The sequence below is a fragment of the Armigeres subalbatus genome, chromosome 2, assembly GCF_024139115.2.
Source record: "Armigeres subalbatus isolate Guangzhou_Male chromosome 2, GZ_Asu_2, whole genome shotgun sequence".
Lineage (NCBI taxonomy): Eukaryota > Metazoa > Arthropoda > Insecta > Diptera > Culicidae > Armigeres > Armigeres subalbatus.
The window spans coordinates 39,471,219-39,489,040 of NC_085140.1; the positions used below are offsets into that span (position 1 = coordinate 39,471,219).

Here is a 17,822-nt window from a genome sequence, read left to right on the forward strand (position 1 = left end):
TTATATTTTTTACATTTAACTTGGGGTCTATACTTTATGGTAAAACTTTGATACCGCATGTTTTAGCTCTATATATTTTTCACTGATGCTTTAAATGCCCAAAAATGATGAATTTTTCTTAATATTTTTTTATTAATGCATCCAAAACGGGTATCCAACATAATGCTTTCGATACATAAAAAGGTGGGGAATTTTATAACGAATATTTTGCTAAAAATAGCAACCTCCTATCTCTATCCGTTTAAAAGTTATTTACGATTTACTGCAGCTTGGGAAAAGACTTTTTGAAATTTCGGATCATAATACCTGGATCATGTTTAAGTAAAGAAGCGCCTACTTTTCCATACCAACCAAATGAGTGCTTTAATAACCAATATAGCATTCATATGAGTTGCATAAAATTGATTTTAATACTTATTTGAGTGTTATAATGGAAACCCAACGATGGACCAGCAGTAACATGACTGACTACAAATTGTTCAGTTAGTCTGGGTGAGTACTCAAATAGATTGATGAATATGGTTTCAAAACTACCCATAGGTAGGTTCAGCTATCGTTTCATGGTTTGATGAGCTGTGCAATGTTTCACGATAACATGGAAATTAATTGTTTTCTGACCAACTTGATTGCTATTTTTAGCAAAATATTCGTTATAAAATTCCCCACCTTTCTATGTATATCTAGTTTCGAAAGCATTATGATGGATACCCGTTTTGGATGCATTAATAAAAAAATATTAAGAAAAATTCATCATTTTTGGGCATTTAAAGCATCAGTGAAAAATATATATACCTAAAACATGCGGTATCAAAGTTTTACCATAAAGTATAGACCCTAAGTTAAATGTAAAAAATATAAAATGGATGGGTTTCATCGAATTTCTTTCCGATATACCGGTATTTTCGATGTTACCTATAAAAAATGCACTTTTTTCATAAAACGCGTCGGGGCCACCCCTAAACGTCATTTCCCAGAGTTGTCGTAGAACAATTTTTCTTTTGTTTTACCCTAAGCTTTCATTTGAAGGTTGAGTCCCCAAAATCCCATACTTTGTCCAATTTTGGGACACCCTAGATTGAGCCAACTTTTTACTAAAATAACGCTTTTTACTTTAAACACGTTTTTCTCATGCTCCATATTTGCAGTTGCTAGGTTGTTCTTTTGGATTTTTTTATAAACTGAGATGTTGTCAATTAATGCATAAGCTTTCTTCAACAAAAAAAACCTGACTATTTGCATACAAAATTAATTGGATTTCGAAGTACGAGATCTAAGAAATTTGTTTTGCAAAGTCATCAATCTCCAAAGTACGGATACAGCTTTTTTGTTCGAGGTGTTTCTTGCTCGAATTCTCTACCCAATGATTTAATTTTAATCAAATTAGTTTTTAGAAGAAAATGTATTAGTTAATTAGTCAATCGCTTGAAACTGGAAAAAAATATCAGTTTTCTATTATTTGTAAGCGCACTTCATATGTCATAACAATGATTAACTTTTTGAAAAGACATGAAGCGTTAAGTTACCTTATAATAAACAAATAAAAAAATAAACCACTAACGTGCCTGACCACCAATTTAATGGAAAACAACATTTTCAAAATTATGGTTCTCAGTAGTCTTGCATCTGAATTTGATTCTGTTTTCTGCAATTGATCACAAAATTCATATCGTTTTGGGACATTGGTCACTGTTTTCAAAATGACCTCGATTCTGGATATGGAGATGGGAGTACCAGGGTAACCACCTGTCCCGCATAATTGGCCACCTCCTGATCGAGTTGCGACGTGTCGTGTCATAAGCTCATTGAATAGTGTCCTGGAAGGCATTTTATCGTAGGCCTCCCGTGGGCCCCTGTATACTTATTACTAGGACTTATGGGGTAAGGCATCTCTGTTATTTTGTTTACGCTCATTTTTAATTCAAACTAATGTATACGGGGAATAACGATGTCGAAAAATCTAGAAAATCCCTTACGTAAGAAGTGCACAAAACCTTACCAAGATTGCAGAATGATTAATACCGTAAAGGTCGGAACTGATTTCTCATTTTAACGCCAGAAGAACCAAATGGCTGGCTGTGGTAAACGTCTCTACTGTGGTAGAGGACAAGCCGTTACAAAACCATCGTTAAGAGCCACCATGTCGGTGGCTTCGAAGATCTCTAAGAGATTGACGTCACACTTTGTTTTTTCGTTCGCGGTTTTCCTCAGGTGCCGTGGTCGGTCCAAAGGTTCCGATTGGGGTATGACCTACCTGGAGCAGGCAAAGGTTTTACTTTTAGACTCGTTGGAGGCAGGGGAGGTTGCTGATTATGAGATTGATGACGAGAACTTTACTTGGCAAAGGTAATCGGAAATAGGATGGAGGCATGTTGTTTTTGTTTACAGACGGGTGTTTTCCTCAGTTAAGTTCTATAAGCTATTTTTTGACCCAGTTTCATACTTAAGAACACCCCGACAATACATGGTGCACTTGGGGTAGTTGTGTTTCGAACCTTTGAGGAGTGTACTGGGACTCCGATTTCCGGAAAAGCAGAGCTGATTGCCATTCAAGAATTGTTTAACCTACTTTTTGATCAAAAATGGCTTGAGGGGAGGGGACTTTCGTCAATTTGCTTTAGCCAAAGCATCATTTTCATCAATTTCATTATTACACACCCCATCATCATTTCAATCAAGATCGAATATACACTCACTTTCTCACTTATAGGTCCTGTACACCCCGAGTGGTGCAAAGGGCCAGCCTGACAGATCTTCCTGCATCCTGGCCAATGTCCGGATTTCGTTTCTGCCCCTACGTAAGGTGTAGCTATCGGCCTCTGGCGACAACGCCAATGGAGCTCGTTGTTTGAGATGCAGTCCACCAGGCACGAGTTATGTACCGCAGGCATCTGCCCGAGCAACACACATGTTTCACATACATTGCTGCAACTGCCAGATTCAGTCACAATCAAGTTGCAGCAACCAAATTTGCTTCGATTGTGCTGCTTGAGTGTACATGAACGCCTGCAGCCGTTGAGTGTTCTCCACTGAAACACACATATTTCATGTTGGAGTCAAACATTCGGCGTTAACTTACCATGGGGCATCGAAATTCAAACACTTAAGCACCTTAGTATATAAAAATGTCATTAGAAAATAGGAATCGAATGTAAATACAACGTTTGTCATTGACGCAGGCGCATGAAGGCTTCTATTTTTGAAGTGTTTCACATTTACTCATTAAAAACTACGGAAAACATGATAAAATAATGAATTAAATCAACTACTCCTGACTCGAAATCCGTCCACCGTGGACGGATTTCAAATCAAAGGATCAAAATCCGTACAGCTATTTCTTAACTAAATATTTAAATTGAAATAGTCTGATTGACTAAACTACCATTGTAAATAGTTCGATACGCACCTTGAGAAGCGATCCCTTCGTTCTTATCTTATTCCGCTTATCTTATGTAATGATTTGCAATTAGCAATAAAACACAGCTACTTTTGGTGCAATTATGCTCTACCCGAAAACAAAATGGCGGCACAAACTCAGCGTATGGTGGGTGGAGATATGTTTTTGATTTTTGTTGTTTTAAGTTTAAAGCCTTCTTTCCAATTCTATGCCTTAATAGCTTACTGTCAAGTGTCCGAACAGGATAAGATTAATTATTCCTTCATTAATTACCTTTAACCTCTTCTAATTTATTGATATCTCATGAGGTGGACGGATTTCGGTGCTGTACGGATTTCGGTCCCGCACGGTATCTGCTTGTTTTTGAGGGTATTTCTTAAACTCCAAACTCGCAAATGCAGCCAATGCCTTCTAGATTTGTGCGCCGTTGTTAATCTTGGTACAGCTGTATGACGCCATTTGGCTACCAAGACATTGAAAGCTTCTTTCATTTTGAAGCTGGAAGGGGTCGCCTTGTTCATATCCAACGATTAGGTTTTACTAACGTTGATGACTAAACCTGCCGATGAGGAGCGCTTGGCAAGGTCGTTGAGCTCACTCTGCATATCAGAGCGCCGTTGAGCGGGTTGTGTAACGCTATCAGCCAATTTAAAATCGTTTAGGTGCTCCATGATTGTAGGCTTCCATAGCAGCCCGCGTTTTGGTTCACGGTCAATCGCATCTACCAGAATCTTGTCGATTACGATGAGGAACAGTAACGGTGATAGAATACATCATTGTCTCTCACCAGCTATGACCCGGATAAGGTTGGACAAAACCCCATTGTGCAGCACTCTACACGAGAAGGCCTCGTGCTGTACCTCGATGAATCCGATGATTTTCTCAGGGACCACCTTGTATCTCAGGGCGCCCCACATATTTTCGTGATTGAGACGGTCGAAAGCTTTTTCGTTGTCAATGAAAACCAAAAAGAACCAAAAGGAAAAGTTGCGAAGCTCCATATTACGGAGTATACGATGCAAAAGTTGAGCGATGCAGTAGATGTCTTGGAGTCAGCTTTGAGCATCTCGGCTGATATGCGATCGACCCCTGGGACTTTTCTTGACTTTAGGTTTTGGAGAACCGTTTGACTCTCTAGCAGTGATGGAGCTTCGTTATTGTGTTGGCTCATCAATATAGCTTTTTTGAAAAGTCGTGAAAAAATAGATTTCAAAAAGTGCCTTGGCGATACGCCCCACCGTAACTAAAGACGTTTCAAAGCCCTTCATTAATATTTTATCTCTTCCATAATAAAAAGGTTACAAAACATTAAATGCTTGACATAAAAAAAACCAACATAAGCCCATTTAAGAAGGTGTGAATTACATTTCAATATTTTCCATGTCATTTGGAAGCAACTGCTGCTGGCTCGCTGCGCTTGTGTACCGTACCGTACCTTCCTTAGATGCACGGCTACAAAGCAAGACGATATTGAACGTGCATTGATTCGCTTCTCGGTTTGGTCAAGAAATGTTCGGGTTGGAAATTGTCTCGACTTCCCTAGGCATAAAAGTATCATCGTGTTAGCCTCATGAATTACGAATGCAAACATGGTAGCTTACTTGGCTTAGAAACCTCGCAGTTAATAACTGTGGAAGTGCATGACGAACATTAAGCTGCAAGGCGGCAATGTTCCAGAAAAACAACATTCTGCATCAAATTAATAACAAATTTTGTTATGGATTTGTAGTGCGTAACAACATGAAAAACATATTCTGATATAATTTTGATATGACTTCTAGTCGGGTCACTTGAATGAAATAATTGAATAACTCATTGATTAAAACCTTGGCACATTCTCTCCGCAAAAATACCTGAAGATCTAGAGTTAATGAGCATTCTATTTGACTACTACTATGTGAAAATAGACTAACAGGTATTTTTTTTTAATCAATTTTGTTTTGGCAAGTTGCTCAACCCCTCCATAATAGGTCGTTTAACCCTATGTATTAGTAAATTGAACAGAAAATCTAAAAGAAATAATCGAAAACATAACTTTGAACAGTTATCTATCGCAAATCCTTATTCCCCAAGGAAAACAACTGCGACTGAATTTATAAACTTTTCTTGTGTTGGCTCTGATTCTATTTACATGCTAGCAGATAGGTATAGATTGCCGCTCTACTTTCATGTGCCAAGAGAAACATCCTCTTGCTTTATCGTTGAAAATGCTTTCACCGCAATCGTGTCTTCATGTCAACCACCGCAGTGGGATTGTTCTCAATCCAGAGCAACCACTGCACTAATCTCATCTCCTAGGTCAGCTGGACTTGACATAGTAAGGTGGCTAGCTAAATTGCTTTTTAATTAACATCACTGATCCATTAGCCCGTTGCAGTTCCCCCTCCCAATCTATCACCGAAGCGTTAAATTTGATTCTATTTGGCTTTTACCATCACTTCGCAGACTTGTTCCGGATGTTGACCTAGACGAGGACACGCCATCAACGAAAAGCAGCGATGGCTCCGACCATGAGGATCTGATTAGTGAGGCAGATTCGGTGCTCAAAACGACCCCCAGCAAGACGCAGCAAATCATCCAAGCCATCTCGACCATCAGCACCAGCAGCAGTAGCAGTGCCGCAGAGGACGACGAAATCGGCGATGGACTCAAGACAGTTATCAAACCGCAAACTGTTGCGGGCGGTGGTGCTAAACCGGAATCAGCGGGACACGAAAGCACTCAGGATAATCAATCGTTGCCGATGCAGTTGACGTTGTGCAATACAACAACGGCGCAGCTGGCGAGAACAAGTTCGTTGCCGTGGATTCCAGGACAGGTCGAGCGACGGCGACGCAAGCTCCCAGAGATACCTAAAAATAGGAAATGTAATTATTTTACGATAGATTGAAAAGAAACTTTTAAAACAATAATTTGTTTTCCCCATCATTTTAGCTTCCGTACTACAGCTGTTATCATCGGGTCAAACATCACTGGCAGATGAACTTAGCGCCAGCTCAAAGAAACCCAACTCGCAGTACACATTCCTGAAGCAGAATTCTTTACTGGCGCTAAAGTGCAGCTACCTGCTGGACGAGGACTCCAGTCCAGACTCGGAGCGACTCCAAAGCCTAGGCGACGTGGACAGTGGCCACAGCACGGCGCATTCCCCAAATGACTTCAAGAGTATGTCCCCTCAGGCTCCACAGGCCGCTTCCCCCGTCACGTCACCCTTCCCGCCACCGTACGGTGGGGTTCCATTCAGTCAGCTTGAGATGCTGGAAGCGACCCACCGAGGGCTGCACAAATTCATCCCGCGGCATCACGACGAGATAGAGGTGGAAATTGGCGATCCAATCTACGTCCAGAAGGAGGCGGAAGATTTGTGGTGTGAAGGGGTTAACCTGCGAACCGGGCGGCAGGGTATCTTTCCATCGGCCTACGCTGTCGATTTGGACTACAACGATTTCGATCCCTCGACGGTGGAAATGAAACGGGAGCGGTATTTGCTCGGGTATTTGGGATCGGTGGAAACGTTGGCCCACAAGGGCACCGGAGTGGTCTGTCAGGCTGTGAGGAAGATTGTTGGTGATGGAAGCGAATCGCCGAAAGCACAGGCTTGCATTCTGGAGATTTCGGACCAGGGCTTGCGAATGGTGGATCGATCGAGGGTGAGTTTAGTGAAGATGTGAGGGTAGCGTGTAAGTAAATAATCAACGTTTTTGTTTTCATTGCAGAATAAGAGAGACAAACGACCATGCATCGACTATTTCTACTCGTTGAAGAATGTGTCATTCTGCGCATTTCATCCACGGGACCACCGGTACATTGGGTTCATAACCAAACACCCAACGGTGCAGCGCTTTGCATGTCACGTGTTCCAGGGTACGGAATCAACGAGACCAGTTGCTGAGGCAGTAGGGTAAGTTGTTTAATAGGTCAATCTTTAATCGAATAATTCTTGGATTACAAAGTTTATTACTGAGGTGCTGTTACATGTTTGTAATGAAGAATAATGTTCTTCTTCATCCCTCCTACAATGAGCTCATTAAAAAAAATGGTTATAAATCGTAGACATTTTAGAGAGACGACTATTCCCTAAGTAGGAATTTATCGAAACTAGAGATTTCACATTCTAGAGATTTACACGTCGAAGTCTTATTTTAACAGCAGGAAGCTCAAAGATATGACGAATTCGCAAATTGTATTCCCGGAGTTAATCAAGGATTTGTCGTAGATTAAACATCTGGGTCGTTGCTGATCATTCTTCACGAAATCCGTTTTGGTATTCGCCGACAAAAGTCTTCGCAGACGGGTGCAGTCTGCTAAATAGAATTCTTGATAGTACCTTGTCTACAGACATATTATGGAGTATTACACGTTGATATTTTTCACATTCGAGTATGTACCCTTGCTTGAAGAAGGTGTTTCTCTTCACACTTAATTTTTTTTACCGGGATCTCAGCAAAATGTTGAACTTTTACCGAGATTTGCACAACCGTGCCCAGCAAACATGTTTTTTGCCGAGATTTCTGTCAAAATGGCTGAAAATCAGCAAATTATTTGCCGAAAACCAGCTAACAAACGTCATTTTTGCCGGAATATCAGTTTATTATTTGGCTGGCGCACGGCTGTGCGGATTTTTGCCGAGCTGCAGAAATTAAAACCAAGTGTGTTCCCTCTCATCTCATTTCAATCCCTTGTTATTTTTTTCATTCAGATGGCCACTCCCAATTTTAAGAAGCTTGCTTGAGATTCCGTCCTTTTCAGCAGCCTTACCAACCTTTAGTTCTTGCACAGCCTTTCCAACTTCGTCTAGCGTCACTGACTGATTGTTCATTATCCTCAATCCTGATTCTGTTTGTGCCCACTCGGTCTGAATGTCCAGTCAACAGTAGCTCAATGCGCTTCTTCCAGCTAGTAGCTGCCCGTGCTCGGTTAATTCAACAGATTTCCGGGGCTGTCACTGATCATGACTGGCAACACTGCGCTTGTGCATGTTGAAGATTGTTTTGTAGAACTTCCACGCATAGTTACTGACCAAACTTCCATCTGCCTCCGAGAGTACTTTGCCCCCGTTTCTTCGCTGCCATTTGTTCTTTATCTTCTTCTTCTTCAATGGCTCTATATTCCAACTGGAACTTGGCCTGCTTTTTTTCAACATAGTATTCTATTAGCATTTCCTCAGTTGAACCGGTGCCAGCGAAAGTGGTACATAAACCATTTTTGTCGATTTTGTGTTTTTTACACCAACTGCTTCTGGGAGCAAAGATTTGGTAAGGGAATAACGAAAAAGTGATTTTTGACAACTAAATCTGGAGATATGCACTTGGCAATTTCGTTGCCAGGAAAAGTGGTACATGTGCAGTTATACCCACTAAAAACAGCTTATTGAAAAGAAAATTGTACAACATACATGTTTCCGCAATAGATTTTAACCCTATTTTGAATTTCAAGATGGTTTACTGGCGTTTAAAATAATTTTAAAAATGCCCATGTACCACTTTTACTGGCAACGATTTTAGGTTTCTGTTGCATTTAGCTCCCATTAATAGTGGTACATGTGCATTTTGTTCCAACAAACTTGAAATTTGTCCAGAAACTTCGCATATTTCTCATTACTACCTTTAGGCACATCGGTCATAACACGTTGGTACAGTTGAGATGCAGAAAATTGCTAATTTGAATTTTATTTTCGAAGTTTTCGGAAAAATGCGTCTCCTGTAAAATTTACTCAATGTAACATGTAAAACTTTCGCTGGCACCGGTTCAGTTATTAATTGAAAGCTTTTCTATGCCCGCCATTGCATGAGTATGTATCTTGTGTGGCAAGTACAATGGATACACTATGCCCAGGGAGTCGAGAATGTTTCCAACCCGAAAACACCCAAGACCGGACCGAGAATCGAATTCGCCATCTTTGGATTGGCTATCTTACGCCTTTGCTCGCAAGGCTACTGGAGACTTTGTTCTTTATATCGTACACTTTTTTGGCGTTTTGCCGCTAAGAGCATACAGCTTCTGACCTGATTTTTCTTATACATATCGCTCGTTAGCAGCAGGGACGATGTCCAAGGACTTGACCACGCTTGACGATCCATCCCCAGGCCAACGACGAGTTGTGGTGCCTGTCTAGAACAGACATCATGTACGCGTACAAAAAAGGATGAAATTGAGCAACGACTGCTACGCGCACATAAAATTTAGCGCACGTGAGTCTCACAAGGCTTGTGTACCTCACGTTAACGTTGGTGAGTCGCATTGAGACATCTTAATGCGATCAGCTCATGCGCTGTTTGCCATGGCAAACCTTTCCAAACAACAGCGGAGTTGCGTAAAACTGCTTGGGCGGGAAATTTTCATTCAATAACATCGTCGCCTAAGTAACGCCAGCTATGCATTCCTAGCGCATGAGATGAGTTTCATTAGACGTAGGTACATTGAGACACGCTTACTCAGTTATTTTATGCGCGCGCTAGCTTCTCTCGTCGCACTGAATCGATGCTACGTGAGCTTTTGTAGCTTATGGCACACTGTCTCATCCGTGTATACACGAGAGTTAAGAGACTCTGGTCTAGAATGAGACGAGGTTTGACGGATGGTGGACTCTAGGCGTCTAGGTAATCAGTAGGCGTCTTGATCGTAATAAACGTAAATCATCAGTTTACACAGCTCTCTCGATTCGGACAAAAACTTCATCAGAAATTCCTTGACACTTTGGTGGTGATCAGTGGCCTCCTCTTCTGTCTGTTGTAGATCGCAAATGGCCGCATGTTGGTTGTATAGATCCACTGACATGTCATGCTCATTCAACGCTCGCAACTGTACTAAATCGTTCTCCAACAGCATAATATTCTTGGGTTCATCGCTTTCCATCGGTTCGACTTCGTTCGCCCGTTCGGATGGCTACTAGTTCCTTGACGCGATGTGTGTACCGCAGCGTGTTTAGTGTGTGCTCACACGAACTCAGGAAGGAATCCCTCAGTACCGGGGTTAGCTTGCTGACTCGGAATGGCAAATGGGCGTACTGTTTTCCTAATGCTATAATCACCCTACTGTCATCGCCTATCTCTCCAATGGGAAAAAATGGTGGCTAACATCTCTGGGGCTAGCGCGCGGTGGGTCCCACTGACAATTCAAAATTAGTAAACAAAAACATCATTTTAGAACTAGTTTTTTGTGATGGAGTAATTGTTGTTAAGCGATTTGAATGAATATTTATTACTATTATTGTTATGTAGGGGAACGGTTCGCCACTTCATCCCATAGCTCCTATTTTCATCCCATCAAAAACAAAGCAATGGAAAGGAATTTGGTTTGTTTATTATTTTTGTGATTTTTTTCAGCAGTTGACAAAAAGAAGCGACGAATTTGATGCCGTATTTCTTTGTTTAGCGATGAGATGGATATATGTACAGTGAGATGGAGATCGGAACAGTTCCCCTATACCACGTATTCGTGCCGTGAAAAATGTGTTCGATTTTCAATTTAATTGTAATAAGACCGTCAGGGGCCCTCCTTAGCCGTGCGGTAAGATGCGCAGCTACAAAGCAACACCATGCTGAGGGTGGCTGGGTTCGATTCCCGGTGCCGGTCTAGGCAATTTTCGGATTGGAAATTGTCTCGACTTCCCTGGGCATAAAAGTATCATCGTGCTAGCTTCATGATATACGAATGCAAAAATGGTAACCTGGCTTAGAAACCTCGCAGTTAATAACTGTGGAAGTGCTTAATGAACACTAAGCTGCGAGGCGGCTCTGTCCCAGTGTGGGGATGTAATGCCAATAAGAAGGAAGAAGGAAGAAGGAGGAAGACCGTCATTTAACACAACACGGTTAGTACGGTGCAAAACAAATTTGAATATTTGGTAACAATATTGTATCAGAAAATAACGTCCACAGCAAAAAAAATAACGTGAATTTTATGCTGGAGCCAGAAGCATAGCTGTGTGTCATCCGGCTGGCTATAATACACTCTGACAGTGCCAGTAACGATTTGTTAATTTCAGCACCTTCTATCCAGGTTTGTCTGTTTGCCGTTACCTGCAAGCTCGATTAACAAAAACTTGCCATGGAGTTTAGTGGATCCTTTACGACGAACCACCAGTTGGAATACGGCATGGGATCGAAACGAATTAGCATTTGCCGAAGTTTGACCAGATGTGCGAGTGCTGTTGCCATGATCAATAATTAGGACTAGTAGCTACTAAACAGATTTGACAAGACTACCCTACGACGAGTCAGGAGGTTTGCGCTGGCCCAATAAGCCGCCTATAAAAACAACCATTACGAACGACATAGAAGATAATACGACTTGATATTGAATCAAAGGCAACGACCTAGGCGACGAATAATGGATCACGTTTCTAGGATCGGAACATGGAACTGCAAGCCGCTAGGTTTCGCAGGTTGTGACAGGATAATCTACGATAAATTGCATTCCCGCAGCTTCGACGTCGTAGTGCTGCAGGAAATCTGCTGGACAGGACAGAAAGAGAAAAGTGGGCATTGAGCGACTACCTTCTAACAAACCTGTTCCATGCATAGCTGGAATAGACATACGACGGATGCCCACTGCGGGGCGTAGAAATCGTTCACTCAGGTAGGAAGGGAGGAAATGTTTAGGACGGTGATCGGAAAATCAGCAGCCTCCCGCGGAATGGTAATCTGAAACATTTTCTTCCCCGCAACCACTCGGTTACCATAATTTACAAACAATGTGCCTATAAAATGTCTATACACACATACACACACATAGACACGAATATACGCACATACAGACATCAGGTCAGTTCATCGTATTGCAATATATTATTGGCCTTTTAGCTACCTGTCAAAAGCTAATTTTTATTGCGATCCTATAGCATTTACATAAACTTAATGTACAAGTAAGGCAAAAAGTAGGACATTTGAAATCTATATAGGCTAGGTGTACCAGTTGTGGCTATAGCACCAGTTGTCGCACTAGTGCTTTATATGCCAAATGACCAATCAAATCACCGCAAAACCAAGTTCATATCGATAAAGTATATTCATATGACAGGATAACACCTTTGATTTCCTCCAAAACAAGCAAAGCATAATTGTAAAAATTGATTTTGGTTAATTTTTGACGTCCTTTACACCAGTTGTCGCACTAGTGGTCCCAATTTGGCCAGTCCCATAAGAAAACAATGGGATTTGCCTAATAAGGAACCAAAATTTAAAATTGTCCCACAACTGGTACATGCGTTCCTATTATGGATTAATCAATTTTGATGATAATAACAAATTTTATTGAGTTTTCATAGCTGTTCTAAGGAACAGGAAGTAAATCTTTCGCTAGATATATTAAGTCCACCCGCATGCCTTTTACATATTTTTTTTTTAAATTGTTGTTCTTATGTATGGCGACAATTGGTACCCCGACCCTAATTCACGTGTAATTTCATGTAAACACAAGCTTCAATCGCGAGATAAGAGTAAACATACAGCACTTTCAGTGTACTAAAAAGTTGTGTGCGCCATTTCGCGCCGGAACAAGTTAAACGATTCTTAAACACCCCTAGAAAAAACACGTTTTCTCAAATAACTTTTCAATTTTAAGAGTTAGAGCTTCACAACGTTCTACTAAAACGTGTACCTATTTTAATTAGCCGAACAATTTTTTAGAAGGTGGTAAAAATGCCTGAAACATTGAAAAAAAAGTTATGCTCAAAAGACTGATTTCAGGGACTTTCTACAGGAAAAATGTCACATATCTCGTACTATATAAGTCATAGGTATGAGGTGTTTTTGACAAAGTGGCTCATACCTGGTTTCGATGATTAGGCCAAATTTTTATCTCACACTCAGGTGGATTAATCATTTCAAAGATTTTCTAAAAAGAAGGTGTTTTTCATATCGAACGTCTTCTACAAACAAACTACAGCGAAAAAATCAAAAGAAACAATACTATTGAAAAAGCGCACGAAATCGGCAAAAAGCAACACTGTGCATTGGCATTTCGCGTACCTGAAGGAATAAAATAGAAACCACTTCGCGGTCCTTAGCCTCTTATCCAGCCAATCTTATCCCTAACTCCTCGTGACACTGGCCGGGTTACGAGCTACCTTAGGGAGGATCGGTTAACCAACCCCGGTGGGAACTATGGTCGTATGCTGACAGGGAAAGGGGGGGATTTGTTCCTCTCTGGAGGTGCAAATCTGATCGAGCGTCTGTCCTCCATGTTAGGAGTGGCTCACAACAGCGTCTGTTCCTTAAGGTGGGGGAGGGGAGATTGATCATTGTCCGAGCGCCAGCGAGGAACTCTAAATTAAACTGTGCACATCATGCTGCATCGTGTCAGCATCGAGAAAGCCTTCAACGCGATGTAGGTAGCGTAACCCTGGTAGGGTAGCCTACCGAAGATTCTACAGCTACCAAGAAAGGCAAAAGTAGTGCAAATGGATTGATTCAACGGCAATAGACCCCGAAACTAATAAAGGACATCGGGGATGCAAATGCGCAGATCGAAAGAGAAAGTTTTTTTTCGCCCTGTCATTGGTATGGAAATCCTTCATAATGGTCTGCGTCTTGTATCCTTTGCTGCTGCTAGAGGGATGGCAATAAGCAGTACCTTCTTTACACGTAAGAATATCCGCAAACACACCTGGCAACATCCGAGTGGAGCACAGATAGACCACGTGCTGGTTGACGGACGACATTTCTCGGATATTGTAGATGTAAGGTCCTCCAGAGGTCCGAACATCGACTCGGATCACTACCTTGTAGTTGCAAAAATTCGGGTACGACTCTCCAGCAACACGAGTTTACGAAATAACAGAACGATGTTCGGATGTTTCAATGGATGTTTCAATATCCAACGCTTGTCAGTTGAAGGATTTGCTGAACAGTACCACCAGAAGCGGATAGGAGATGCCACCGGATCTGGCGACGTCAACAGATTGTGGGAAAATATCCACGAAACTGTGACTACAACAGCGCAGGAAGTGTTAGGCACTGCACAGCGACGCTAACGAAATGGTTGGTTTGATGAGGAGTGCCAGCGAGTGACGGACGAGAAAAATGTTGCTAGGAGTCGAATGCTAGTGGCACGTACCCGTTCCAATACAGAGCGGTACAGTGTAGCAAGGGCAGAAGAGAAACGAATCCACCGCAGAAAAAAAGGAAACACGAAGAAAGTGTGATAGCTGAAGCGCAGGAGAACATGGATAGAAGCGATATGCGGAGGTTTTACGCAGCTGTCAATGGCGCGCGGTATAAGACTGCGCCTGTGCCCGCCATGTGCAATAACCGAGAGGGGGATTTGCTGACAGACAAGACTATGGTGGCAGTCAGATAGAAGAAGTACTTCGAAGATTTGTTGAACGGTGAAAATGAGGGTGTATTAAGGAGCAGGATGGACATAGTCGGCGACGGTGAAGCTGTGGAACCACCGACGCTGGACGAGGTTTAGAAGGCTCTAAACGAGCTGAAAAGCAGTAAAGTTGCTGGGAAGGACGAGATCCTGGTCAAGCTTCTCAAATACGGAAGTGAGCAGCTGCATCGATCAATCCACCACATTATCCAGAAAATATGGAAGGATGAAGAACTGCCTGCCGGCTGGTTGGATGGCCTCATATGCTTAATCTATAAGAAAGGGCACATACTAGAGTGTGCCAATTACAGAGGGATCATCTATCTGAACTCGGAGGAAAAAAAGTGGCCCTTTACGGACATGGAGCGTAGCCATTAAAAGAGGCGATCCAGAGAGCTTTCGGGGTTTTCGATCGAAAAGTGCTACGTACAATACTCGGAGGGAAACTAGAAAATGGTGTATGGCGCAGACGCATGAATCATGAGTAAGGTGGCTCAAAAACACTTTTTCATTTTTTTTGATGAGCCGCCCTCTTGGTCGGATCTATTTGATGCCCTGATGCTCTGGACAAAATTTCAGCTAAATCGGTTAACGTTTGGGCGGTGCTAAACTCGTTGGAAGTTTATATGGGAAAATGTATGCAGAAACATCGAAAAACAGTGATTTGCAGTTGGACGGCACATTCTACGATGCAGAACTATCAGAACTATGATACTCATTCAGATCTTGTAGAATTAAATACAGAATGTTATGCTGAAAAGCGCGAGACCATTAGCGTTTATTAGGCAAAGATATTAGAATTTTACTGGAGTGCTGTAGGGGTGAATTTATTTCTTTTCAAAGGTAAAAGAAACGAAATTTGCTTAAAACCTACTTCAGAGAAATGCTAATAACTTCGCCGGGCAAACACTAATCTTCTCGCGGGTTTCAGCATAACATCGATTTGGATGAAAAATTCGTCCAGAGCATCAGAACATAAAATAGAACCGAATAAGATGGCGGCTCATCTAAAAATGGAAAAAGTTTATTCCATACTAATTTGAGCCACCCTAATCTTGAGCTATATCAAGTATACAAAGAAGAAAATATTGTGAATCGTGTAAAATACGGCAGACTTCAGTGGGCTGGTCACTTAGTGCGAATGTCGGAAGAAAGAATAGCGAAAATAATATTCAACAGAGAACCAGATAATGGCCGGCTGCACGCGGTGGAATCGGACCTGGGGACCCTGAACGTTCGGGGAAACTGGAGGAAAATCGCCCAAGACCGACGATTATGGAGCTCTACAATACGCCAGGCATAGGTGTATCGACGCTGTAGCCAACCAGGTAGGTAACTTTGAGAAGATTGAAGACACCTGGATCAGGGTATAAAGGAAAGCAATGCGGATCTGGCTAGTCATCAATACGTCGAAGATGAATCACATGATAGTAAGAGGCTTAAGAGAGGACAATGTTAGCCATCCATAACGAGTTTGTATCGGTGGTGACGAAATCGAGGTGGTTGAAGAATTCATGTATTTGGGCTCACTGGTGACCTCCAATAACGACACCAGCAGAGTAGTTCGCGTCGTGGCTGAAAATCGTACATAATTTAGACTCCGCAAGAATAGAGGTTGCCGCCGTACCAAACAGACTATCTACAAAACGGTCATTAGACCGATAGCCCTCTACGGACACGAGGAAAGTGCTGCGTATCATCTATGGTGGGGTGAAAATGACGGACGGTGCGTGGAGGAGGCGTATGAACTACGAGTTGCATCAGCTGTTGGGAAAACTACCCAGCGTTAACACCGCGAATTCAGACAACAACGATGAGCCGGGCACGTAGCCAGAATATCGGACAGTAATCCAGTGAAAATGGTTCTTGACAGCTATCCGACGGGCACAAGATGGCGAGGTGCGCAGCAACATCTGAATGTTCCATAAAACGCTACCATAAATCCGTAAAATAGTTCAGGAGATTCCATAAACAATAATTTTTCGATCCATAACTAAAAGAAAACCAATATAATTGTTGCTATTTTCCCATGAAAGTATGATCCATTTTGATCCATAAATTTGCACATTTTTTATCGTGGTGATGATCTATAATTTCAGTAATATAATCCATAGTTTTGGTGATATGATCCATAAATTTTGCCAAATGATACATAGATTTAAAAAAAATGTGTGGATAAATCACATTATCAAAATTATGGATCATATTACTAAAATTATGGATCCTTATCAGGACAAAAATTGCGCAAATTTGAAATTTTATGGATCAAAATATAGTTTTTATGGATTATTTTCCAGATTTATGGATCACACAATTATTCTTTATGGAATCTTCGGAACTATTTTATGGATTTATGGTAGCGTTTTATGGAACATTCAGATGTTACTTACGGATCGTTTTTCATTTCTTCATGGATCAACATCTAGTTTGCATGAGCCTAGCAGTTAAAGTACTGGTTTTATACCGAATGTTATTGGTAAAATGAAACATTTATTACAACATGGTACATCGTAAACAGCCAAGTTCAGCTTATAGAAGCATAATTTGATATAATATTATTAATGGCTACAGTGCCACTAGCGTTATAGTACTTATGTTCTACTAGTTGAACCCACGAAAAAATTGAAAATGGAAACCAGATGGTATTTAAAAAGATGTGAAAATTAAGTTAGACCGAGAAATTGATAAAACCCAGGGACCCCAGTATACCAGGAAGTCCAGATCTAAACAATGATCTGCGGGGCGTGATGTAAAACATCGTTTACGGTGAACTGAGTGATTCCACCAATTTCTGAACTCATTTTGAAACGTTTCTATTGGAGATAATCATTAAATTCTCCTAATGAAATGTCTGCACCTGTCATAAGACTCCACCTCGTTGTAATCTTTACAGCTACGTTTTTCGACCTCAACTTGACTCGACTGCATTACGAACACTGAAGACGGCCTTTATTCACGATATTTTGTTGATAATCCAGGGTGTACCATGATCAAAGCAACTGCAACTTCCAAGCGACTTTTATCGGTAGAAATGTCGAGTGCGGAAATCCCACGAGCAGCCTCGTATGTCAATGTAAGCAACACCAACAAAGCTGAGCTCATCCAAGCAGCA

General features: G+C 41.5%; 1 protein-coding gene across 1 annotated transcript in view; it reads left to right on the forward strand.

The window, feature by feature from the left end:
• LOC134214294 (JNK-interacting protein 1) overlaps nt 1–17,822 on the forward strand; it is a 41,160-nt gene that overhangs the window by 20,289 nt on the left and 3,049 nt on the right. Inside the window, exons 2-4 of the mRNA XM_062693706.1 lie at nt 5,840–6,261; nt 6,329–7,044; nt 7,111–7,295. Of these exons, the coding sequence (XP_062549690.1) occupies nt 5,840–6,261; nt 6,329–7,044; nt 7,111–7,295 (1,323 nt within the window). The remainder of the gene's footprint in view (nt 1–5,839; nt 6,262–6,328; nt 7,045–7,110; nt 7,296–17,822) is intronic.